The sequence below is a fragment of the Dama dama genome, chromosome 13 (genome assembly GCF_033118175.1).
Source record: "Dama dama isolate Ldn47 chromosome 13, ASM3311817v1, whole genome shotgun sequence".
Classification (NCBI taxonomy): Eukaryota; Metazoa; Chordata; class Mammalia; order Artiodactyla; family Cervidae; genus Dama; species Dama dama.
In genome coordinates, this window is record NC_083693.1 from 74,080,874 (window position 1) to 74,105,797 (window position 24,924).

Genomic DNA, 24,924 nt, shown 5'->3' on the forward strand with positions numbered 1-24,924 from the left:
ACTGTGTGGATCACAATAAACTGTGGAAAATTCTGAAAGAGATGGGAATACCAGACCACCTGACCTGCGTTTTGAGAAATCTGTATGCAGGTCAGGAAGCAACAGTTAGAACTGGACATGGAACAACAGACTGGTTCCAAATAGGAAAAGGAGTATGTCAAGGCTGTATATTGTCACCCTGCTTATTTAACTTCTATGCAGAGTACATCATGAGAAATGTTGGACTGGATGAAGCACAAGCTGGAATCAAGATTCCCAGAGAAATATCAATGACCTCAGATATGCAGATGACACCACCCTTATGGCAGACAGTGAAGAAGAACTAAAGAGCCTCTTGTTGAAAGTGAAAGAGGAGAGTGAAAAAGTTGGCTTAAAGCTCAACATTCAGAAAACAAAGATCATGGCATCCGGTCACATAACTTCATGGCAAATAGATGGAGAAACAGTGGAAACAGTGGCAGATTTTTATTTTCTTGGGCTCCAAAATCACTGCAGATGGTGACTGCACACATGAAGTAAAAAGACACTTACTCCTTGGAAGAAAAGTTATGACCAACCTAGACAGCATATTAAAAAAAAAAAAGCAGAGACATTACTTTGTCAGCAAAAGTCCATCTAGTCAAGACTATGGTTTTTTCAGTAGTCATATATAGATGTGAGAGTTGGACTATAAAGAAAGCTGAGTGCCAAAAAAAAATGATGCTTTTGAACTGTGGTGTTGGAGAAGACTTTTGAGAGTCCCTTGGACTGCAAGGAGATCCAACCAGTTCATCCTAAAGGAGATCAGTCCTGGGTGTTCATTGGAGGGACTGATGCTGAAGCTGAAACTCCAATCCTTTGGCCACCTGATCCGAAGAGCTGACTCATTGGAAAAGACCCTGTTGCTGGGAAAGATTGAAGGCGGGAGGAGAAGGGGACGACGGAGGATGAGATGGTTGGATGGCATCACCGACTCAATGGACATGAGTTTGAGTAAACTCTGAGAGTTGATGATGGACAGGGAGGCCTGGTGTGCTGCAGTCCATGGGGTTGCAAAGAGTCGGACACAACTGAGCGGCTGAACTGAACTGAACTGAACTGATAGGTCAAGGAGAGTGAGAGAAAACATCATGTTCTTGTTAGGGGAAGCACACTAACTGAAACTGCCCACCCTGGCCAGGCACCATAGTAACCATTCAATGTGAGTTATTTTCAACAGCAGGTCCTGGTAAGAAACACGCAACTAACAAGCTACCCCTAACAGAAAGAGTTTGGGAAAGGTCAAAAAGAGATGCCATGTGTCCAACCACCTCCCAGAATCCTTCTCGCTGACATACATCTTGGCTGAGCAATGTGTGCCACCAGGAAGGACCCTGAATCAGAATGATTGGCCGGAGACAACCTGGAAACTATTCATGTCACCATAAAACCCGAGACTGCAAGCCATGCAGCAGAGCAGTCCTCCTGGGTTCCCTTACCTGCCTGCTCTCTGCCCGGCCGCCCCTTCCCATGAAAATCTCTTGCTTTGTCAGCATGCGTGTCTCCTTGGACAGTTCATTTCCAAGTGTCAGACAAAGGGGGCCCTTTCCAGCCCTGGAAGGGACTCCCCTTTGTGCAACATTTTTTAATTAGAAAGGTTCCGAGTATACAAGTGCAGTTTCTAGTGTAGAGTTTACTTGAGTAGCATTTGATTGGAACCTAAATTCCTTGAGGAATCAGAGGGACAGAGATCAGGATTGCTGGACTCAGGTTACCGGAACTGAGGAAAGTTTGCAGTGTTGTAAACTGGAAACAGTGTCAGACTTTATTTTTTGGGGCTCCAAAATCACTGCAGATGGTGACTGCAGCCATGAAATTAAAAGACGCTTACTCCTTGGAAGGAAAGTTATGACCAACCTAGATGGCAAAGTAATGTCTCTGCTTTTTAATATGCTAACAAAGGTCCGTCTGGTCAAGGCTATGGTTTTTCCAGTGGTCATGTATGGATGTGAGAGTTGGACTGTGAAGAAGGCTGAGCACTGAAAAATTGATGCTTTTGAACTGTGGTGTTGGAGAAGACTGTTGAGAGTCCCTTGGACTGCAAGGAGATCCACCCAGTCCATCCTAAAGGAGATCAGTCCTGGGTGTTCATTGGAGGGACTGATGCTGAAACTGAAACTCCAGTACTTTGGCCACCTCATGCAAAGAGTTGACTCGTTGGAAAAGACCCTGATGCTGGGAGGGATTGGGGGCAGGAGGAGAAGGGGACGACAGAGGATGAGACGGCTGGATGGCATCACTGACTCGATGGGCATGAGTTTGAGTAAACTCTGGGAGTTTGTGATGGACAGGGAGGCCTGGCGTGCTGCGATTCATGGGGTCGCAAAGAGTCGGACACGACTGAGTGACTGAATCGAACTGAACTGAAGCTGGAAATATTGTACATCGTTATATGTTTGAAATGACCTTCTTGTCATGCTAGATTCCTGTCTTCTCTTTTGAGGAGAGGTGTTGGGGGTGGGGGTGGAGGTGAGACCTGCCCTCTAGAGGTGGGGGGGTCATCATACCACTCCCTCCAAAAGCTTTCCACTAGTTGGTGGCCTAACTTGTTACTTTATGCATTCCAGTTTATTCAGCTTTTATGAAGCCCCTGTGGTCACTGTCCAGACAGTGAAGAGACAGAGGTCTCCAGGGCCTCAGACTAACAGGGGAGACTGAAGGGAGTGATAAGTGTGTATTGGGTACTTAGCATGTGCCCTTCTGACTCCTCAGAGAAGCCCAGGCTCTCAGTACACACGGGTCCGGGAAGCTGAGTTCATCCTCACGGGGCAGCAAAGTGGCAAAGTGCGAACGCAGTCACAGATAGGAGCTCAGATAATGGCCACTGTATGGAAAGATTCAAGCGTAAGGTAAACCAGTTCTTATCTCACAGGGCTGTTTTGTGTGTTTTATGACATAGATATGTACAGTACTTTAACCCTGTTACTGGCACATAGTATTAATAATAGATAATAATTAGATCATACTGACCCCAAAGCCACTGGTAATAATTACCACCAGTAATAATTGAGTTTAACTTACGAGGTCATTTCTCTTTCCACAGCAGCTTGTGTCTTTATGGAGACCATTATCAGAGTCTAAGCTGTGACAGAGGCTGTCCCTGGTGATACAGGAGTGGTGAGGGGGTGGACTGCTGAGCTGTTCTGGGAGAGTCAGGGCAGGCTTTCCCAGGGTGGTGATCCTGGGGCTGTCTTACAGAACTGGTATCAGTTAGCTGGTGGGAAAAGATAGGGAGGGACATTGCAGTAAGAAGGAAGTGTGAGAGGAAAGATGTGAGAGAGCAGAAAGGCTTAGTGACCCAGTTACCACGTGGGGATGATTGACGGCAGAGTGGCACGTGGAGTTAGAAAGACAGGCTGGCCAGACTGTGCAGGGCATTGGAATGCCATGGGTTTATCCTGAAGACAGTGGGGAAGCTGTACATGGAGGTTTTTCAAAGTAAACTTTCTATTTTAGAATAGTTTCAGGTTTACAGAAGTTACCAGGACAATCCAGAGAGTTCCCACACACCCAGCACCCCTACTGCTGTCTTAGATTAGTATGGTGCATTTCTTACAATTGATGAACCAGTGTTAATGCATTATTATTACTTGAAGTCCATGTATTTCCTGTTTTTACTTCCTTAGTTTTACTTTTTCTCTTCTAAGATCCAATCTAAGATACCACATTACATCTAATTGCCATGTCTCCTTAGATTCCTCTTGTCTGTGATGGTATCTTTTAAAGATTTTATTGGCGTATATAGGCTTCTCCAAGCTCGGCTTCAACAGTATGTGAGCCGAGAACTTCTAGATGTTCAAGCTGGATCTAGAAAAGGCAGAGGAACCAGAGATCAAATTGCCAACATCCGTTGGATCATAGAAAAAACAAGACAATTCCAGAAAAGCATCTGCTTCTGCTTCATTGACTATGCTAAAGCCTTTGAGTGTGTGGATCACAACAAACTGTGGAAAATTCTTGAAGAGATGGGAATACCAGACCACCTTACCTTCCTCCTGAGAAACCTATATGTAGGTCAAGAAGCAACAGTTAGAACATATGGAACAATGGACTGGGAAAGGAGTCCATCAAGGCTGTATAGTGTCACCCTGCGTATTTAACTTATAGTCAGAGTGAAGTGAAAGTCTCTCAGTCATGTCCAACTCTTTGTGACCCCGTGGACTATACAGTCCATGGAATTCTCCAGGCCAGAATACTGGAGTGGGTACCCCCTTTCTCTTCTCCAGGGGATCTTCCCAACCCAGGGATCGAACCTAGGTCTCCCGCATTGCAGGCAGATTCTTTACCAGCTGAGCCACAGGGAAGCCCAAGAATACTGGAGTGGGTAGCCTATCCCTTCTCCAGCAGATCTTCCCAACCTAGGAATCGAAGCAGGGTCTCCTGCATTGCAGGCAGATTCTTTACAGACTGAGCTGTCAGGGAAGCCTGATACAGGCAGAATACATCATGTGAAATACTGGGCTGGATAAAACACAAGCTGAAATCAAGATTGCAGGGAGAAGTATCAATAACCTCAGATACGCAGATGACAACACCCTTATGGCGGAAAGCGAAAAGGAAGTAAAGAGCCTCTTGATGAAAGTGAAAGAGGAGAGTGAAAAAGTTGGCTTAAAACTCAACATTCAATAAACGAAGATCATGCCATCCAGTCCCGTCACTTCATGGCAAATAGGTGGGGAAACAATGGAAACAGTGACAGACTTTATTTTCTTGGGCTTCAAAATCACTGCAGATGGTGACTGCAGCCATGAAATTGATGCTTGCTCCTTGAAAGAAAAGCTGTGACCAACCTAGACAGCATATTAAAAAGCAGAGACATTACTTTGCTGACAAAGGTCCATCTAGTTAAAGCTATGGTTTTTCCAGTAGTCATGTATGGATGTGAGAGTGGGACCGTAAAGAAAGCTGAGTGCCGAATTGATGCTTTTGAACTGTGGTGTTGGAGAAGACTCTTGAGAGTCCCTTGGACTGCAAGGAGATCTAGCCAGTCCATCCTAAGGAGAATCAGTCCTGAATATTCACTGGAAGGACTGATGCTGAAGCTCAAATATTTTGGCCACCTGATTCGAAGAGCTGACTCATTGGAAAAGACCCTGATGCTGGGAAAGATTGCAAGCAGGAGAAGGTGACGACAGAGGATGAGATGGTTGGATTGCATCACCGACTCGATGGACATGAGTTTGAGCAAACTCCAGGAGTTGGTGATGGACAGAGAAGCCTGGAGTGCTGCAGTCCATGGCGTCACAGAGTCGGACATGACTGAGCAGCTGAACTGGAGTAGAGTTTATTTATAATGTTGTGTTAGTTTCGGGTGTTACAGCATAGTGATTCAGTTATATGTTTGCAGATATTCACTCTTTTTCAGATTCTTTTTTCATATAGGTTATCACAGAATGCTGAGTAGGAGTTCCGTGTCCTATAGAGCGAGTAGGTCCTTGTTTATCTGTCATATATATAGTAGTATGTGTGTGTTCTTCCCAAGCTCCTGGTTTATCCCTCTTCCACATGTCTCCTCTTTGGTAATCATAAAAAATAACCCATAAATTTATTTTTGATATCTGTAAGTCTGTTTCTGTTTTGTAAATAAGTTCATATTGACGGTTTCTTAACATTTTTCTTGTTTTTTTTAAATGACTGGCAGCTTCAAGGAGTATTAGTCAGGATTTTCACAGAGTGGTCCTCAATTGGGATTTGTCTGATTTTTTTTTTTTTTTTTTATGATTTTGAGAGAAAGACCCAGAGGTAAAAGGCTGTTCTCATCATCTCACATCATATAAGGCACATACTGTGAACCTGATCTGGTCATTGTGGCTGTTGACTTTGTCCCCTGGCTGAGGTCGTGCGTAACTGCGTTCTCTACTCTAAAGTTCGTCACCCTTCCCACCCATCATGGCCTTGGAATCTGTTGCTCAGGTTTGACTCTCAGCTTCACTGCTCACAGATGTGATCTTGGGCAAATCAGTTCATCTTTTTGTGCCTTAATTTTCTCATCTGCAAAATGGGACTATGATAGTAACTACCTCAGAGTGTTGTTAGAAAGATTAAATGAGCTAATGAATGTAAAAGTGCACAGTGCCTAGTACGTAGTAAGCATGTATGTCAGTTATAACAGAAGTGATAATATTTTAGTGTTGCTGTATGAAGATTTCTGGTTTATTGTTTAATTACTGGCTTTTAATTGCATTGTGGTTAGAAAGTATAGTCTATATGCTACCTATTTGAAATGTGTTTAAATTTGTTTTATAGCCATGTACATATGTGGGCAGTTTTATAAATTTGCTTTTAAAGAATGTTTGTACCCTTATTATTAGATGCTGCCTTAAAAGTATCTCCAGTGAATAAAACCTGTTCATTGTTTTTAGTTTGTATATCTCTTCCTGTTTGGACTGTCAAACAGATGTTTTAATCTCCCAGTATGTTGATTTATTTGTCAGCTTCCCATTTTTCCATCAATTTTGGTTTGTTTTGAAACTTATTTATTTAGGTACTTAGAAAATGTATAATTGTTATGTCATTTGACTTTATCTTGTTCAACTCTTGAGGGTTTTTTTGTTGCTGTCTTGTTTTTGTTTTTTTTTTTTTCAGTTTTATTGCGATACAGTAGACATACAGCACTGTATAAGTTTAAGGTGTATAGCATAAGGGTTTGACTTACACAGTAAGTTTAGTGAATATCTATTATCTCATATAGATTCAAGATTAAATTAAACAAACAGTTTTTACTTGTGATGAGAACTCTTAGGCTTTTCTCTTAACAACTTTCTTGTATAACATACAGAGGTGATAATTATGTTTATCATGTTGTACATTACATCCCTAGCACATACTAGTCTTGTAAATGAAAATTTGTACTGTTTGACTGCCTTCATCCCATCCCTCCTCTCCCCTCAACCTTGTAATCCCAAATCTGATGTCTTTTTCTGTGACTAAAAAAAAAAAAATTTTTAATTGACCTGCAGCTCTATATAAGTTTCTGTTAAACAACATAGTGGGCTTCCCTTGTGGCTCAGCTGATAAAGAATCCACCTCAATGCAGGAGACCAGGGTTCAATCCCTGGGTTGGGAAGATCCCCTAGAGAAGGGAAAGGCTACCCACTCCAGTATTCTGGCCTAGAGAATACAGTCCATGGAGTTGGAAGGAGTCGGACATGAGTGAGCAACTTTCACTTCACTTCACTTCACACAACATAGTGATTCAGTATTCTTAAACATTTCAAAATGATCACCACGATAAGTTTAGTAATTATAATATGTCACCATAGAAAGATACTACATAATTACTGATCATATTCCCCGCACTGTACATTTGACACCTGTGACGCATTTTGCAACTGGAAGTTTCTACTTCTTATTCTCTATCATCTACTTCTTTCCTCCTCACCCCACTTCTTGCCACCACCTGTTTGTTCTCTGAATCTATAACTCTCTTCTGTTTTTTGTTCGTTTCTTTTTTTAGATTCCATATATAAGTGAAATCATAAAATATTTGTCCTTCCATCCCTGACTTACTTCATTTAGCATAATGCCCTCTATGTCCATCCATGTTTTTGCAACCAACAAGGTTTCATTTTTTATGGCGGAATAATATTCCATTGCATATATATACCACATCTTCTTTTTGTGTTCATCTATTGATGGGCACTTAGGTTACTTCCATATCTTGACTATTGGCTGTTATGAACATGTTGTTGTTCAGTCACTAAGTTGTGTCCAACTCTGTGACCCCATGGACTGCAGCATGCCAGGCTTCCCTATCCTTCACTATCTCCCAGAGCTTGCTCACACTTCTGTCCATTGAGTCAGTGATGTCATCCAACCATCCTCATCCTCTACCCCCTTCTCCTCCTGCCTTTAGTCTTTCTGAGCATCACAGTCTTTTCCAGTGAGTCAGCTCTTTGCATCAGGTGGCCAAAGTGTTGGAGCTTTAGCATCATGAATATTCAGGGTTGATTTCCTTTAGGATTAAATGGTTTGATCTCTTTGCTATCCAAGAGATTCTCAACAGTCTTCTCCAGCACCACAGTTCAAAAATTGTCAATTCTTCAGCGCTCAACCTTCTTTATGGTCCAACTCTCACATCTGAACATGACTATTGGTAAAACCGTAGCTTTGTCTATATACACCTTTGTTAGCAAAGTGATGTCTCTGCTTTTTAATATGCTGTCTAGGTTTGTCATAGCTTTCCTTCCAAGGAGCAAGTGTCTTTTGATCTCATGGCTGCAGTCCCCATCCACAGTGATTTTGGAGCCCAAGAAAATAAATAAAATTTTTCACTGTTACCACTTTTTCCCTTTGTATTTGCCATGAAGTGGTGGGACTGGATGCCATGATCTTAGCTCTTTGAAAGTTGAATTTTAAGCCAGCTTTTCCACTCTCTTTCACCCTTATCACGAGGTTCTTTAGTTCCTCTTTGCTTTCTGCAGTTAGGGTGGTATCATCTGCTTATCTGAGGTGGTGATATTTCTCCCAGCAATCTTGATTCCAGCTTGTGAGTCATCCAGGTGGTGGTTTCACATGATGTACTCTGCATATAAGTTAAATAAGCAGAGTGACAATATACAGCCTTGAGCAAGTACTCCTTTCCCAGTTTGGAACCAATCTGTTATTCCTTGTCCAGTTCTGACTGTTGCTTCTTGACCTGCACACAGGTTTCTCAGGAACCAGGTAAGGTGGTCTGATGTTCCCATCTCTTAATAATTTTCCACAGTTTGTTGTGATCCACACAGTCAAAGGCTTTAGCGTAGTCAGCGAAGCAGAAGTAGATGTTTTTCTGAAATTCTCTTGCTTTCTCTGTGATCCAGTGAATGTTAACAATTTGATCTTTGGGCCTTATACCTTTTCTAAATCCAGCTTATACATCTGGAAGTTCTCAGTGCATGTGCTGTTGAAGCCTAGCTTGAAGGATTTTGAGCATGACCTTGCTAGCATGTGAAATTAGCACAACTGTGCGGTAGTTTGAACATTCTTTGGCATTGCCCTTCTTTGGGATTGGAGTGAAAACAGACCTTTTCCAGTCCTGTGGCCACTGCTGAGTTTTCCAAATTTGTTGACTTACTGAGTGCAGTGAACATAGAGGTGCTTATATCTTTTCTGATTAGTGTTTTTTGTTTGCTTTGGATAAATACCTGGAAGTGGAATTGCTGGATCATATGGTAGTTCTATTTTTAATTTTTTGAGAAATTTCCATATTGTTCCATAGCAGCTGCACCAATTTACATTCCCAACAACAGTGCGTGAGTGTTTCCTTTTCTCCACATTCTCACCAAGAATTGTTATTTGTTGTTTTTTTGATAATAGCCTTGCCGGTGGATTATTTACCACCTGAGCTATTGGAAAGATCCTCTGGAGAAGGGATAGGCTATCCACTCCAGTATTCTTGGGCTTCCCTTGTGGGTGAGCTGGTAAAAAAATCCACCTGCAGTGTGGGAGATCTGGGTTCAATTGCTGGATTGGGAAGATCAACTGGAGAAGGGAAAGGCACATACACACACACCAAAACCAGCAGGGCTTTCCTGACAGCTCAGTGCGTAAAGAGTCTGCCTGCAATGCAGGAGACCCCTCTTCGATTCCTGGGTCAGGAAGATCTGGAGAAGGGATAGGCTACCCACTCCAGTATTCTTGACTTCCCTTGTGGCTCAGCTGGCAAAGAACCTGCCTGCAGTGCAGGAGACCTAGGTTCGATCCCTGGGTTGGAGGATCCCCTGAAGAAGAGAAAGGCTACCCACTCAGTATCCTGGCCTAGAGAATTCCATGTACTGTGTAGTCCATGGGGTCACAAAGAGTCAGACACGACTGAGCGACTTTCAGTTTGATAATAGCAATTCTAGTAGATGTAAAGTGGTAATCTCACTGTGGTTTTGTTTTTGTTTTTTTTTTCCTCACTGTGGTTTTGATTTACATTTCACTTTTGGCTAGTGAAGTTGAGCATCTTTTCATGTGCCGGTTGGCCATCTGTATGTTTTTCTTGGAAAAGTGTCTCTTCAGGTCCTCTGGCCAGTTTTGATTGGGTTGTTTGTTTTTTGGATTTGAGTCCTATTCATTTTTGCTTTTGTTTCCTTGTCTGAGGAGACATATAAAAATAATTACCAAGATTAGTTGATGTCACAGAGCTTACTGCCTATGTTTTCTTCTAGAATTTTTAGGGTTTCAGGTCTTACATTTAAATCTTTAAGCCATTTTGAATTTATTTTTGTGCATGATTTGAGAGAGTTGTCCAACTTGATCCTTTTGCATATAGCTGTCCAATTTTTCCAACACTGTTTCTTGAAGAGGCTGTCTTTTCCCTGTTGTTTATTCTTGCCGCCTTTGTTGTAGTTGTTTTGTTCATTTGCTGAGTCTTGTCTGTTTGCAACTCCATGGTCTGCGGCATGCCAGGCTTCCCTGTCCTCGACTGTTTCCTGGAGTTTTCTCAGATTTATGTCCATTGAGTCAGTGATGCTATTTAATCATCTCATCCTCTGCTGCCCTCTTCTCCTTCTGCCTTCAGTCTTTTTTTCCAGCATCAGGGTCTTTTCCAGTGAGTCAGCCCTTTGCATTGGGTGACAAAAGTATTGGAGCATCAGCATCAGCCCTTCCAAATGAATATTCAGGGTTTATTTCCTTTAGGATTGACTAGTTTGATTTCTTTGCAGTCCACGGGACTCTCAGGAGTCTTCAGCACCGCAGTTTGAAGGCATTAATTCTTTGATGCTCAGCTTTCTTTATAGTCCAGCTCTTACATCTGTACGTGACTGGAAAAGCCGTAGCTTTGACTGTATGCACCTTTGTCAGCACAGCGATGTCTCTGCTTTTTAATACATTGTCTAGAGTTGACATAACTTTCTTTCCAAGGAGCAGACATCTTTTAATTTCATGGCTTCAATCACCATCTGCAGTGATTTTGAAGCCCAAGAAAGTAAAATCTATCTGTGCTTCCTTTTTTTCCTCTTCTGTTTGCCATGAAATAGATTATCTATGTTGTATATTAATTGTCAAAAAAAAAAGTGCAAGTTCATTTCTAGGCTCTCTATTCTATTCCGTTGATCTATGTGTGTGTTTTTGTGCCAGGATCATGCTGTTTTGGTGACTGTAGCTTTGTATTATAGTCTGAAGTCAGGGAGCATGCACCTTCAGTTCTGTTCTTCTTTCTGAAGATTGTGTTGGCTATTCAGGGTCCTTTGTTTTGATAGGAATTTTGTAACTTTTTTATACTAGTACTGTGAAAAAATACCATTGGTATTTTGATAGAGTTGCATTGAGTCTGAACATTGTCTTGAGTAGTATGATCATTTTAACAGTACTAATTTCTTCCAGTCCATGAGCATGGCATATCTTTCCTTCTGTTTATATCATTTAGTTTTTTCATCATTGTCTTATAGTTTTCCATATACAGATCTTTTACCTCCTTAGATTTATTCTGAGATATTTTATTCTTTTTGATGTGATGGTAACTGGGGTTTTCTTAATTTTTCTTACTTATAGTTGGTTGATAGTATATAAAAATGCAACAGATTCAGTATATTAATTTTGTATCCTGCAACTTCTCCAACTTTATTGAAGGTTCTTTTAGTTTTTTTGGTGGCATCTTCAGGGTTTTCTATGTATAGTATCATGTCATCTGCAAAAAGTGATAGTTTTACTTCTTTCTTTTCAGTGTAGATTCCTTTTCTGTTTGTCTTATTGCTGTGGCTAGGACTTCTGAAACTATCTTGAATAAAAGTGGCAAGAGTGGGCCTATTGTCTTGTTCCTCATCTTAGAGAAAATGATTTCAGCTTTTCACTGTTGAGTATGATATTAGCTGTGTGCTTGTCATATGTGACCTTTATTATGGTGAGACATGGTTCCTCTGTACCCACTTTGTTGAGAGTTTTTGTCATAAATATATGTTGAATTTTGTCCATAGCTTTGTCTTCATCTTTTGAGATGATGATTTGATTTTTTTATTCAGTTTGTTAGTTTGTTAATGTAGTGTACTGCATTGATTGATTTGCAGATAGTGAACCATCCTTGCACATCTGGGATAAATCCCACTTGTTCATAGTTTATGATCCTTTTGGTTTATTGTTGAGCTTGGTTTGCTAATAGTTTGTTGAGGATTTTTGTGACAGTGTTCATCAATGATATTGGCCTGTAACTTTATTTTGTGTGTGTGTGTGATGGTTTTGTATGATTTTGGTGTCAGAATGATTCTGACCTCATTGAGGTAAGTGTTCCTTCTGCAATTTTTTGAAATAGATTGAGAAGAATAGGTGTTGACTCCTCTCTAAATGTTTCATAGAATTCACCTCTGAAGCTGTCTGGTCCTATACTTTTGTTGAGAGTTTTTAAAATTACTGGTTCAGTTTCATTACTGGTAATTGGTGTGTTCATATTTTGTATTTCTTCCTGGTTTTGTCTTGGGAGATTGTACATTTCTAGGAGTTTGTCTGTGTCTCCTCTAAGTTGTCCATCTTATTGGCATATAATTGTTTGTGGTGGTCTCTTATGATTCTTTGTATTTCTCTGGTGTTAGTTGTAACCTTTTCATTTCTGATTTATTGATTTGAGCTCTCTTTTTTCCTTGATGAATCTATCTAAAGGTCTTTTAATTTTGTTTATCTTTTCAGAGTTAGCAGTCAGTTTAGTTGATGTTTTATATTGTTTTTTTTTTTTTTTAATTTTATTTACTTATTGATGTTTGTCCTTTTATACAGTTCATAAGATCCTCAAGGCAAGTATATTGGGGGTGGTTTGCCGGTCCCTCCTCCAGTGGATCACATTTTGTCAGAACTCTCCACTATGACCCATTAGTCTTGGGTGGCCCTACAAATAGGTGGGGAAACAGTGGAAACAGTGTCAGACTTTATTTTGGAGGGCTCCAAAATCACTGCAGATGTTGATTGCAGCCATGAAATTAAAAGACGCTTATTCCTTGGAAGGAATGTTATGACCAACCTAGATAGCATATTAAAAAGCAGAGACATTACTTTGCCAATAAAGGTCCGTCTAGTCACGGCTGTGGTTTTTCCAGTGGTCATGTGTGCACTGTGAAGAAAGCTGAGCACTGAAGAATTGATGCTTTTGAACTGTGGTGTTGGAGAAGACTCTTGAGAGTCCCTTGGACTGCAAGGAGATCCAACTAGTCCATCCTAAAGGAGATCAGTCCTGGGTCTTCATTGGAAGAACTGATGCTGAAGCTGAAACTCCAATACTTTGGCTACATCATGTGAGGAGTTGACTCATTGGAAAAGACCCTGATGCTGGGAGGGATTGGGGGCAGGAGGAGAAGGGGATGACAGAGGATGAGATGGCTGGATGGCGTCACCGACTCGATGGACATGAGTTTGAGTAAACTCCGGGAGTCGGTGATGGACAGGGAGGCCTGGCGTGCTGCGATTCATGGGGTCGCAAAGAGGCAGACACGACTGAGCGACTGAACTGAACTGAACTGACACAGCATGGCTCACAGCTTCATCAAACTATGCAACCCCCTTCGCCACGACAAGGCAGTGATCCATGAAGGGGATATTACAGTGAAAGATGAGTCCCCCAGGTGTGAAGGTGTCCAATATGCTACTGGGGAAGAGTGAAGAAGAACTACTAGTAGCTCCAGAAAGAATGAAGTGGCTGGACCAGAGTAGAAACAGTGCTCAGTTGTGGATATGTCTGGTGAGGAAAGTAAAATCTGATGCTGCTAAGAACAGTATTGCATAGGAACCTGGAGTGTTAGGTCCATGAATCTAGGTAAACTGGACATGGTCAAGCAGGAGATGATAAGACTAAACATTGACATCTTAGGAATCAGTGAACAAAAATGGGTGGGAATGGGCAAATTTAATGCAGATGACCACTAAATCTACAACTGTGGGCAGGAATCCCATAGAAGAAATGGAGTAGCCCTTATAATCAACAAAAGAGTCCGAAAGGGAATACTTGGGTGCAACCTCAAAAACAACAGAATGATCTTGGTTATTTCCAAGGCAAGCCATTCAATATCACAGTAATCCAAGTCTGTACCCAGCCACTAATGTCAAAGAAGCTGAAGTTGATCAGTTTTATGAAGACCTCCTAGAACTTAACACCAAAAAAAGATGTTCTGTTCATCATTGGGGATTGGAATGCAAAAGTAGGAAATCAAGAGATACCTGGAGTAAAGTTTGGCCTTGGAGTACAAAATGAAGCAGGGCAGAGGCTCACCGAATTCTTCCAAGAGAATGTACTGGTCATAGCAAATACCCTTTTTCAACAACACAAGAGACGACTTTACACGTGGACATCACCAAGTGGTCAATACAAAAATCAAATTGATCACATTCTTTGTAGCTGAAGATGGAGATGCTCTATACAGTCAGCAAAAACTAGACCTGGAGCTGACTGTGGCTCAGGTTATCAGCTTTTCATGGCAAAATTCAGGCTTAAACTAAAGAAAACAGGGAAAACCACTAGGCCAGCCAGGAATGACTTAAATCAAATGCCCTATGAATATGCAGTGTAGATAACGAATAGATTCAAGGGATTAGAACTTGTAAATAATGTTTCTGAAGAACTGTGGATGGAGGCCTGTAATATTGTATAGGAGGCAATGAACAAAATCATCCCAAAGGAAAAAAGCAAAAAGGCAAAGTCTGTCTGCTGAGGAGGCGTTACAAATAGCTAAAGAAGAGAAGTGAAAAGAAAGGGAGAAAGGGAAAGGTATACACAACTAAGCGCAGATTTCCAAAGAACAGCATGGAGAGATAAGGGCTTCTTCAATGAAGAGTGTCTAAAACTAGAAGAAAACAACAGAATGGGAAAGACTAGAGATCTCTTCAGGAAAATTGAAGATATCAAGGGAGCATTTTGCCCTAAGATGGGCACAATAAAGGACAGAAATGGTAGAGACCTAGTAGATGCTGAAGAGATTAAGAAGAGCTGGAAACAACACACAGAACAACTGTACAAAACAGATCTTAATGAACTGGACTACTGCGATGGCGTGAACAGTCACCCAGAGCCAGGCATTCTGGAGAGCGAAGTCGAGTGGGCCTTGGGGAGCACTGCTGTTCCTAAAGTTAGTGGGTGCTTTAAGGATGGTAGTGAAAGTTCAGTAGAACTCTTCAAAACACTAAAGGATGATGCCATCAAGGTATTGCATTCAATATGTCAGCAAATCTGGAAGATGCAGCAGTGGCTACAGGACTGGAAAAGATCAGTCCTCATCCCAGTTCCCAAGAAGGGTAGTACTAAAGAATGTGCTAACCATCGGACAATTGCACTTATCTCCCATGCTAGTAAGGTCATGTTTAAAATCCTGCGTGCCGCACTTCAGCATTATGTGAACCAAGAACTTCCAGATGTCCAAGCTGGGTTTAGAAAAGGAAGAGGAGAAACCAGATATCAAATTGCAAACATTCGCTGGATCATAGAGATGGCAGTGGAATTCCAGAAAAACATCTACCTCTGTTTCATTTACTACCCCAAAGCCTTTGACTGTGTGGATCATAATAAACTGGAAAGCTCTTAAAGAGATGGGAATGCCAGACTGTCTTACCTATCTACTGAGAAACCTGTATTCGGGTCAAGAAACAACAGTTGGAACCCTGTATGGAACAACTAATTGGTTCAGGGTTGAGAAAGGAGTGTAACAGGGCTGTCTGCTGTCACCCTGTTTGTTCAGTCTATATGATGCCGTCATGAGAAATGCCAGGCTGGGTGAGTTACAAGCTGGAATCAAGATAGGTGGGAGAAACATCAACAACTACAGATACGTGGATGATACCACTCTAGTGGCAGAAAGCAAAGAAGATAAAGGGCCTCTTGATGAGGGTAAAGGAGAGTGAAAGGGTTGGCTTAAATTTTAAAAAAACTAAGATCATGTCATCCAGCCCCTTTACTTCATGGCAAGTAGAGGGGGACAAGGTGGAAGTAGTGACAGATTTCCTCTTCCTGGTCTCCAAAATCACTGCAGATGGTGACTGCAGCCATGAAATCAGAAGATGTTTGCTTCTTGGCAGGAAAGCTTTCAACAGTGTGTTGAAAAGCAGAGACATTATTCTGCCAACAAAGGTCCTTATAGTCAAGACTGTGGTCATCCCAGCTGGACTGTTAAGAAGGCAGAGCACCGAAGAGTTGATCCCTTCAAACTGTGGTGCTGGAGGAGACTCCTGAAAGTCCTTCAGACAGCAAGGAGATCAAACCAGTCAATCTTAAGGGAAATCAACCCTGAATACTCATTGGGAGGACTGATGCTGAAGCTGAAGCTCCAGTGTTTTGGTCACCTGATGTGAACAGCTGACTCACTGAGAAAGTCCCTGATGCTGGGGAAGATTGAGGGCAGAAGAAGAAGAGGATGTCAGTGGATGAGATGGCTGGATGACATCATCGATGAATGGACATGAACTTGGGCAAACTTCGGGAGATGGTGAGGGACAGGGAGGCCTGGCGTGCTGCAGTCCACGGGTCGAAAAGAATCGGACACGACTGGGCAGCTGAGCAACTGCAATGACGTTTGTGTCTGGCTTTGCCAGGCCTGCGTGCTGCACACAGGCTTTCTCTGGTGGGGGTGTGCTGTGCTTAGTCGCTCAGTCACATCTGATTCTTTGCAACCAACCCCATGGACTGTAGCCCGCCAGGCTCCTCTGTCCATGAAGACTGTCCAGGCAGGAATACTGGAGTAGATTGCCATGCCCTCCTCCAGGGGCATCTTCCCAACCCAGGGGTTGAACCCAGGTCTCCTGCTTTGCAGGTGAAGTCTTTACCAACTGAGCCACCAGGAAAGCCCCTAGTTGGGGCAATCGAGGGCTACTCTTTGTTGCAGTGTGTGAGCTTCTCATTGTGGTGACTTCTCTTTTTTGTGGAGAGTACGCTCTAGGGCAGCCTGGCTGCAGTAGTTGTGGTGGTGTGGGTTTTGTTGCTGTGTGGCATGTGGGATCTTCCTCAACCAGGGATCTTCCTCAACCATGAGCCCTGAATTGTCAGGTGGATTGTTAACCACTGGACCACCAGGAAAGTCCTGTATCTATTTTTTCCAGATTATTTTCCTTTATAGTTTATTACCAGGTAGTGAATTCCCCACATGAGAGTGAAAGAGTGAAAGTGTTAGTCACTCAGTCACGTCTGACTGTTTGTGACCCCATGGACTGAACCCCCCAGGCTCCTCTGTCTATGGAATTCTCCAGTCAAGAATACTGGAGTGGGTAGCCATTCTCTGCTCCAGGGGATCTTCCCGATCCAGAGGTCAACCCAGGTCTCCTGCATTGCAGGCAGATTCTTTACCATCTGAGCCACCAGGGAAGCCCCATAATTCCCTGTGCTACACAGTAAATCATTGTTGTTTACCGATTTTATGTATAGTAGATTTTAGATTTTATCTGTTAGCCCCATGTTTCTAATTTATCCTCTCCCTTTTTCCCTTTTGATATGTTTGTCTTCTATGTTTGTGAATCTATATCTGTTTTGTATATAGATTGATTTTTATTATTTTTTAGATTCCATATTTAAGGAATACCATAAAATGTTTTTTTCCTGAATTACTTCACTGAGTATAACATTCTCTAGGTCCATCCATGTTCTGGCAATATTTGATTCTTTTTTTATGGGTGAATAATATTCTATAGTGTGTGTTTATATGTATACACATATAAAATGGATGAAGCACAAGCTGGAATCAAGATTGCCTAGAGAAATATCAATAACCTCAGATATGCAGGTGACACCACCCTTATGGCAGAAAGTGAAGAACTAAAGAGCCTCTTGATGAAAGTGAAAGAGGAGAGTGAAAAAGTTGGCTTAAAATTCAACATTCAGGAAACTAAGATCATGGCATCTGGTCTCATCACTTCATGGCAAACAGATGGAGAAACAGTGGAAACAGTGAGAGACTTTATTTTCTTGGGCTTCAAAATCTCTGCAGATGGTGACTGCAGCCATGAAAACACCTGGCTCCTTGGAAGAAAAGCTATGACCAACCTAGACAGCATATTAAAAAGCAGAGACATTACTTTGCCGACAAAGGTCTGTCTAGTCAAAGCTATGGTTTTTCTAGTAGTCATGTATGGATGTGAGAGTTGGAACATAAAACTGAGTGCCAAAGAGCTGATGCTTTTGAGCTGTGGTGTTGGAGAAGACTCTTGAGAGTCCCTTGGACTGCAAGGAGATCCACCAGTCCATCCTAAGGGAAATCAGTCCTGAATATTCATTGGAAGGGCTGATGCTGAAGCTGAAGCTCCAATACTTTGGTCACCTGATGTGAAGAACTGACTCACTGGAAAAGACCCTGATGCTGGGAAAGATTGAAGGCAGGAGAAGGGGATAACAGAGGATTAGATGGCTGGATGGCATCACCGACTCAGTGGACATGAGTTTGTGCAAGCTCCTGGAGTTGGTGATGGACAGGGAAGCCTGGTGTGGTGTAGTCCATGGGGTCGCAAAGAGTCGGACACGACTGAATGACTGAACTGAACTGATATGTACACACACCGCATCTTCTCACGGCAGTCGTCTGTTCATGGGCACTTGGGTTGTTCTCATGTCTCGGCTATTATAAGTAGTGCTGCTGTGAACACTGGGGTGCACGTATCTTTTTGAATTTGAATTTTCATCTTTTCTGGATTTATGTCCAGGAGTGGCATTGCTGGATCATCTGGTAGCTCTTTTTTTTTTTTTTGGTTGTACCACACAGCATGCGGGATCCAAGTTCCCTGACCTTTGCGTCCCGAGTTGGAAGCATGGAGTTTTAACCAGTGGAATGCCAGGGAAGTCCTATTTTTTTTTTTTTTTTTACCACAAATAAGATCTTTTATTTGTCACCATTAAGAGTCTGCATTTTAAACCGATTCTTGGACTGGTGGTTCGTATCCATCAGCTCGTTCAACTTTAGCACCTGTCTCGTCCCCAGTAGCTTTTCCAGAACTACTACCTTCACCATGTAGCTCCATGAATTTTCCCAATTCAAATTTAGGCTTCTTCAGCATTTTTACTTTTCTAACGAAGACATCATGGAGCGGATAAATAGATTGGCAAGCCTTTTCTATGTCTTTTCCAATGCTATCTGGAATCAATTTATTGACCACCTCTTTCAAGTCGTTTGTCTGCACCTCTCGGGTCATGATCTCCATCATCTTCTTACGGATCTGGCGCACCTGCTGGTGCTGGGCATAAGAAGTCTTCCGGATCTGATTGTTGCGCTTTTTAGTAAAGCCCACACAGAACAGACGAAGCAAGTAACCATCGGTAGTCTTGACATCAACGTGAGCTTCAATCATGGTCTGCCATTTTTTGACCATGGAGCACATTTTGTCACGGGTAAGATCCATACCATGAAAATTAGTCAGGCAGTTTTTGCCCTGAACATCCTCAGTAATTAGCTTGAATTTTCTAAATGCTACTTCATCATTCTGCAGATCAGCAAGACTCACTTCAAAAACACGACCTTTGAGGCCATCAGACGCGATTTTGGTTCCTTGAGTTCTCGTGACCAATGTTTTCCCAATATTCCTTATATTGAACATAGCTGGTGCTTTCACATCATACCAATCTTTTTTAGAAAATGGGTCAACCACTTTCTTCTTGGCTCCCTTTTTGCCTCCTTTCGTAAGGCGCTTGTTCTTGCCGACCGCCATGGTGCAGCTCAGAGAGCCAAAAGGCTATTTTTTGTTTTTTAAGGAGCCTCCATACTGTTTTTCAGAGCGGCTGCAGGAAGTGTAGGAAGGTTCTCTTTCCTTCACACCCTCATCAATGTTTATCATTTGTAGACTTTTTGATGGTGGTCATTCTTAGTGGTTTGAGTTGATACCTCATTGTACTTTTAATGTGCATTTCTCTAATAATTAGCAATGTTGAGCATCTTTTCATGTGCCTCTTGACCTTCTGTATGTCTGCTTTGCAAAAATGTCTGTTTAGATCTTCTGCCCATTTTTTGAGTGGGTTCTTTGTTTATTTGATGTTGAATTGTGTGAACTGTTTGTATGTTTTGGATATTAACACTTTGTTGATCATATCATTTACAGATATTTTCTTTCTTCCTTTCTGTAGGTTGTCTTTTTGTTTCACTGATGGTGTTCTTTCCTGTGCAGAAGATTTTAGGTTTAATTAAGTTCCATTTGTTTATTTTTCTTTTCTTTTGCCTTAGGAGACCGATATAAGAAAATATTGGCATGAATTTATGTCAGAGAATGTTTTGCCTGTGTTTGCTTCTACGAGTTTTATGGTGTCATGTCTTTTATTTAGGTCTTTCAATCATTTTGAATTTATTTTTTGTAGTATAGTGTTATTATAGTCGCCATGCTGTTCATTACATCCCCATTATTTATTCATTCTAGCACTGAAAGTTTGTACCTTTTAATGTTCCCTTCATGATATCACCCCATTCCACCCTCCACCCCTGGTAAGCACCACTCTTTTCTGTGTCTGAGCTTTTTTCGGATTCCACATTAGTGAGGTCATGTGGTGTTTGTCTCTGCCTTGTTTTCCTTAAGTACTGCCCTCAAGATCCACCCAGATGGCAACAGTTCATTTTCATAGTTGAATAGTATTCCTGTGTGTCTATGTTCATTCTTTTATCCATGGATACACACTGAGGTTGTTTCCAGCTTTGGCTGCTGCGTGTAGTGTTGCTGTGAACACTGACTGAGGTGCATGCATCTTTCTGATCTAGTACTTTCCTTTTCTTCAGACAAATGGGATTGCTGGATCGTATGATAGCTCTATTTTTAATTTTTGAGGAACCTCCATACTATTTTCCATAGTGGCTGCGCCAATTCAATTTACATTGCCACTGACAATGTGCCTTTTCTCCACCTTCTTGCCAACGCTTGTTGTTTCTTATCTTTTTCATAATAGCCATTCTAACAGGTGTCAGGTAACACCTCATAGCATGTCCCTGATGATTAATAATGTTTTTTTTTTTAATGTACGTGTTGGCCACCTATATATATATATATAGATATATAGATATCTATAGATATCTATAGATATAGATATATATATATATCTTCTTTGGAAAGCTGTCTAATTGAATCTTTGGCTCATTTTTAAATTGAATTTTTTTTTTTTTTTTTTGCTGTGAAGTTGTATGAGTTCTTTTTTATTTTGTATATTAGTTACTTATCAGATATATGATTTGCAAGTATTTTCTCCAAAAATTTGCAAGTATTTTCTCTTTTGATTCAGTGGTTTTCAATGGGTTGCCTTTTCATTTTGCTGATAAATTTCTTTGCTTTGCAGAAGTGTTTTATTTTGATGTAGTCACACTTATTTATTTTTGCTTTTGGTTTTGGGCTAACATTGTTATACATGTCTTTGCTTTGCTCTTTGGTGCTTACTCATTTCTGTGAGTCCCACTTCTGTTTCTTTAAACATTCCATATGTGTTTACAATTATGTAACTGCAATATCTGAAGTCCAGTATCTGCAAACTGTTGCACATAGTGTTTTGTTGAGTATTTGTCATCTTTGAATGTATTTTTATTGTGGCAGTCTGAGAGACTAATCCTCAAGGAAAGTTAACTTAAAATTGTTTTCCTCCTGCTGGGTCAAGAAGAGTGAACAAGGAATAGGTTATAGGTTTTTCAAGTTGCTTGTTTGTTGCCCACGTGTTTTTTAAGCACTAGTTCTGCGGTCATGTGCCTCCCTGTAATTACACTAGGAAACTAAGAGTGAGATGGCGTTTCCTGAAACTGAGTGAGGTTTTGCTTTTCTTTATTCTGTTGTAGTGGGTATCCCTGTGAAAGCTTTAAATTCTTTAATTCTGGAAACATACTTAGTTTTCTTTTTGTAAGTAACCTGTTCAGGTTTTCCAGTTTTTAAGAAATGAGTAACAGATATTAAATTGCAATCATGAAATAATTCTCTGCAAGTTTTAAATGAATTCTCTTTTCTTTTGTAAAAGAGAATTTTATCATGTATCACTTGAATGCATTCTTATGAAGAGAATCCAAACAATAAGGAAGTATGTGGAGCAAAAAGCACAAATTTCATTTTTTCCTCTCAATCCAGTGCCCCCACTTCTTTTCTAGGATTTATCCACTGTTTAACTTTACCAGGTGGTTTTTCTTATCTTCAGTTTGATATTTTTGCTTTTTAATTCATTTACTCATTGAAAAAATACTTAAGCTAGAAACAAGTATTCTCACTTTTAAAATAATGGTTTTATTAAGATATTCACAAAATGTACAATTTAATTGTTTAAAATGTACAAATCAGTGGTTTTCAGTATGTTCACATAATTGTGCAACCATCACTACTGAGTTTTGGACCATTCTTGCTGTCCCATGAGGAGATGCTTTGCCCATTAACAGTCACCCCTCCTTTCTCCCAAACACCCCACACCTATTAACAACCTTCATTTACTTTCTGTCCATAGAATTGCCTACTCTGGATATCTCATATAGATGGAATTGTATACTATGTCTTTTTTTGTGACAGACTGCTTTCACTTTTAATATGATTTCAGGTTGAATCTATACTGAACATGAATCAATACTTCATTCTTGCTTATGGCAGTATAATAGTTCATCATATCCGTAGACTAAATTTTGCTTATTTATTCATCAGTTGATGTACATTTGGATGGTTTCCACCTTTTGGCTGTTATGAATAGTGCTTTGAAAGTTTGTATACAAGTTTTTATGTGGCTACACACTGGTTACCCACTCAGTATTCTTGCCTGGAGAATTCCATGGACAGAGGAGCCTGGCGGGCTACAGTCCATGGATGGGGTCGCAAAGAGTTGCACGTGACTGAGCAGCTGACACTTGCACTTCTCACTTTCACGGTTTCCTTTCTCTGGGCTGTGCACCTGGGAGTGGAATTGCTGAGTCCTGGTGACTCTGTTCAGCCTTTTGAAGACCCGCTCGACTCTTTTCTTTTCTGTGCTTGATTCCTTTGGATATCTATACTGTGATTCAACCAGTTCCTGTGGATGGACTTTGAAGATTTTGCTGCATTGTAGCACTGTAGACAGTTCTGCAATGACCATCCATGTTCGAATTCTCCAGAGAAACAGAAGCAGCGGTGTGTGGGTGAGTGTTTAGACATTATTTTACAGTATTGACTTCGGTGATTGTGGATGCCCAGCACGCGTGAACTTTGTAGGGCAGGTCCTGCAGGAGGAAGCTGAGGCTCAGTGTTGAGGCAGGGAAATCTCAAGTTTTGCCCATGAGGCCTTTCAGTGATTAGACAAAACACACCCACAGGATGGAGGATTTCTTCCTTACTTAACGTCAGCTCATACAGCCAAAGCTATAGTGTCTAGATTAACGCTGGATTCCATGCCTGGTGCTGTAACCAGCCCAGTTGACACCTGTGTTAAGAAATCTCTAGGGCAGGTACTTACAAGCTTTGAAAAATATGCTGGTGTTTTCTATTCTTACTCTTTCTTTCTTTCTTCCTTTTTTAATGCTGGTTAGGACCCAATCAGTAAATTGGCCCAACCTGCACTTTGAAAAGCATTGCTGCTGATACATGTATTATATCTAGAAATGGGTTGCTGGGTTGCAGAGTATCTGTGCTTCAGCTTTCTCATACACTGCCAGCGTTCCCTGAAGCACTTGTACCGATGTACATTCCCACTGGCAGTGTGAATTCCCTTGATGGCAACTGATAATTTCAGTTTCCTTATCTTTCTTCAGCTTCCCTCCAGGTAGGGAAGGTTTTTAACACTTGCTAATCAACTTTGAACGAGGAGAATGTTGTGAATCACTGTTGTACAACTGTAACTTATAAAAATCTTGTACATCAATGACACTTCAATAAAAACTCTACTAAACAAAAGAGAGCAGCTGCAGAGTTATTAACACCTTCAGCAGGTATCAGTGTCTGTCCAGAAATGAGTGGCACTGCTTTCTTTTCATTGTATTTGTATTCAGATTGCATACAGTGTAATGGACTGGTGTTTGGTGTCCGTATTTGTGAGTTTAAGGCATGTGTAGTTTCATGTAACCACCCCTGCAGCTGGGATACAGAACAGTTCCGTCTCCTCAAAACATTACCTCACACAACTCAGCCTTCCTCCCATTCCGTCCCTACCTTTATAGTTTTCACCTATCCCAGAATGTCACGTAAATGGAATTACACCGCATGTAAGCTTTTGGGGTATGGCCAAGTTGCTGCACGTATCAGTAGTTCATGTATTTTGAATGCTAGGTAGTACTGCTGTGTGTTTAACCTTTCCAGCTTGTTTAACCTTTTACTCTTTGAAGGACATTTGGGTTTCTTCCCCAGTTTTTGACAATTGTGAATTCTAAGTCATTGTGTGCAGGTTTTATTGTGAACGTATATTAACTCTCCCTGGAAAAGGGAATGGCAGCTCACTTCAGTATTCTTGCCTGGAGAATACCATGGACAGAGGAGCCTGGCAGGCTACAGTCCATAGGATCACACAGATTCAGACACGACTGAAGCGACTTAGCATGCATGCCTGTATGTTAACTCTGTAGGGTATATAGTCAGGTAGTATTGTTGAGTCATTTGTTAAATACGGCTGTATCTGATTAAAGCTGCAGAACTTTTCTTGAGTGATTTTATCATTTTGCACCGATACCAGCACTGTCAGAAAGCCTCAGTTGCTCCTTATTCTTGTCAGTACTTGGTATTATCTGTCTCTTTTATTTTAGAAGTTCTAATAGTTATACACTGGTTTCTCATCGTGGCTTTAGTTTGCATTTCCCTAATGGCTAATGATGTTGCTTTTCATGTGCTTATGTGCTATCTTTGGTGAAACAGTTGTTAAATCTTTTGCCCATTTTTAAAGTTGGCTTATTTTCTTACTGTCATGTTTTAAATGTCTTTTATATGTTCTGGAGCCAAGTTCTTGTCCAGTGCCGTGCTTCGCTTATTAAAGTTGGATTCTTCTCTGACTGTCGTGTTTTAAATGTCTTTTCTATGTTCTGGGGACGAGTCCTTGTCCGCTGCCATGCTTCGCAGATGTTCTCTCACAGTCTGAGTTTTTATGAAGCTCAGTTTATTGTTTTT

At 41.1% G+C, this 24,924-nt stretch overlaps 2 protein-coding genes across 2 annotated transcripts in view; one reads left to right on the plus strand and one right to left on the minus strand.

Annotated features, from left to right (window-relative positions):
• RCOR1 (REST corepressor 1) overlaps nucleotides 1-24,924 on the plus strand; it is a 118,821-nt gene that overhangs the window by 53,208 nt on the left and 40,689 nt on the right. The window lies entirely within an intron of this gene.
• On the minus strand, nucleotides 18,727-19,598 carry LOC133068260 (small ribosomal subunit protein eS1-like). Its single transcript, XM_061159476.1, has one exon. The coding sequence runs from the start codon at nucleotides 19,573-19,575 to the stop codon at nucleotides 18,781-18,783; it is 795 nt and encodes a 264-aa protein (XP_061015459.1). The 5' UTR covers nucleotides 19,576-19,598; the 3' UTR covers nucleotides 18,727-18,780.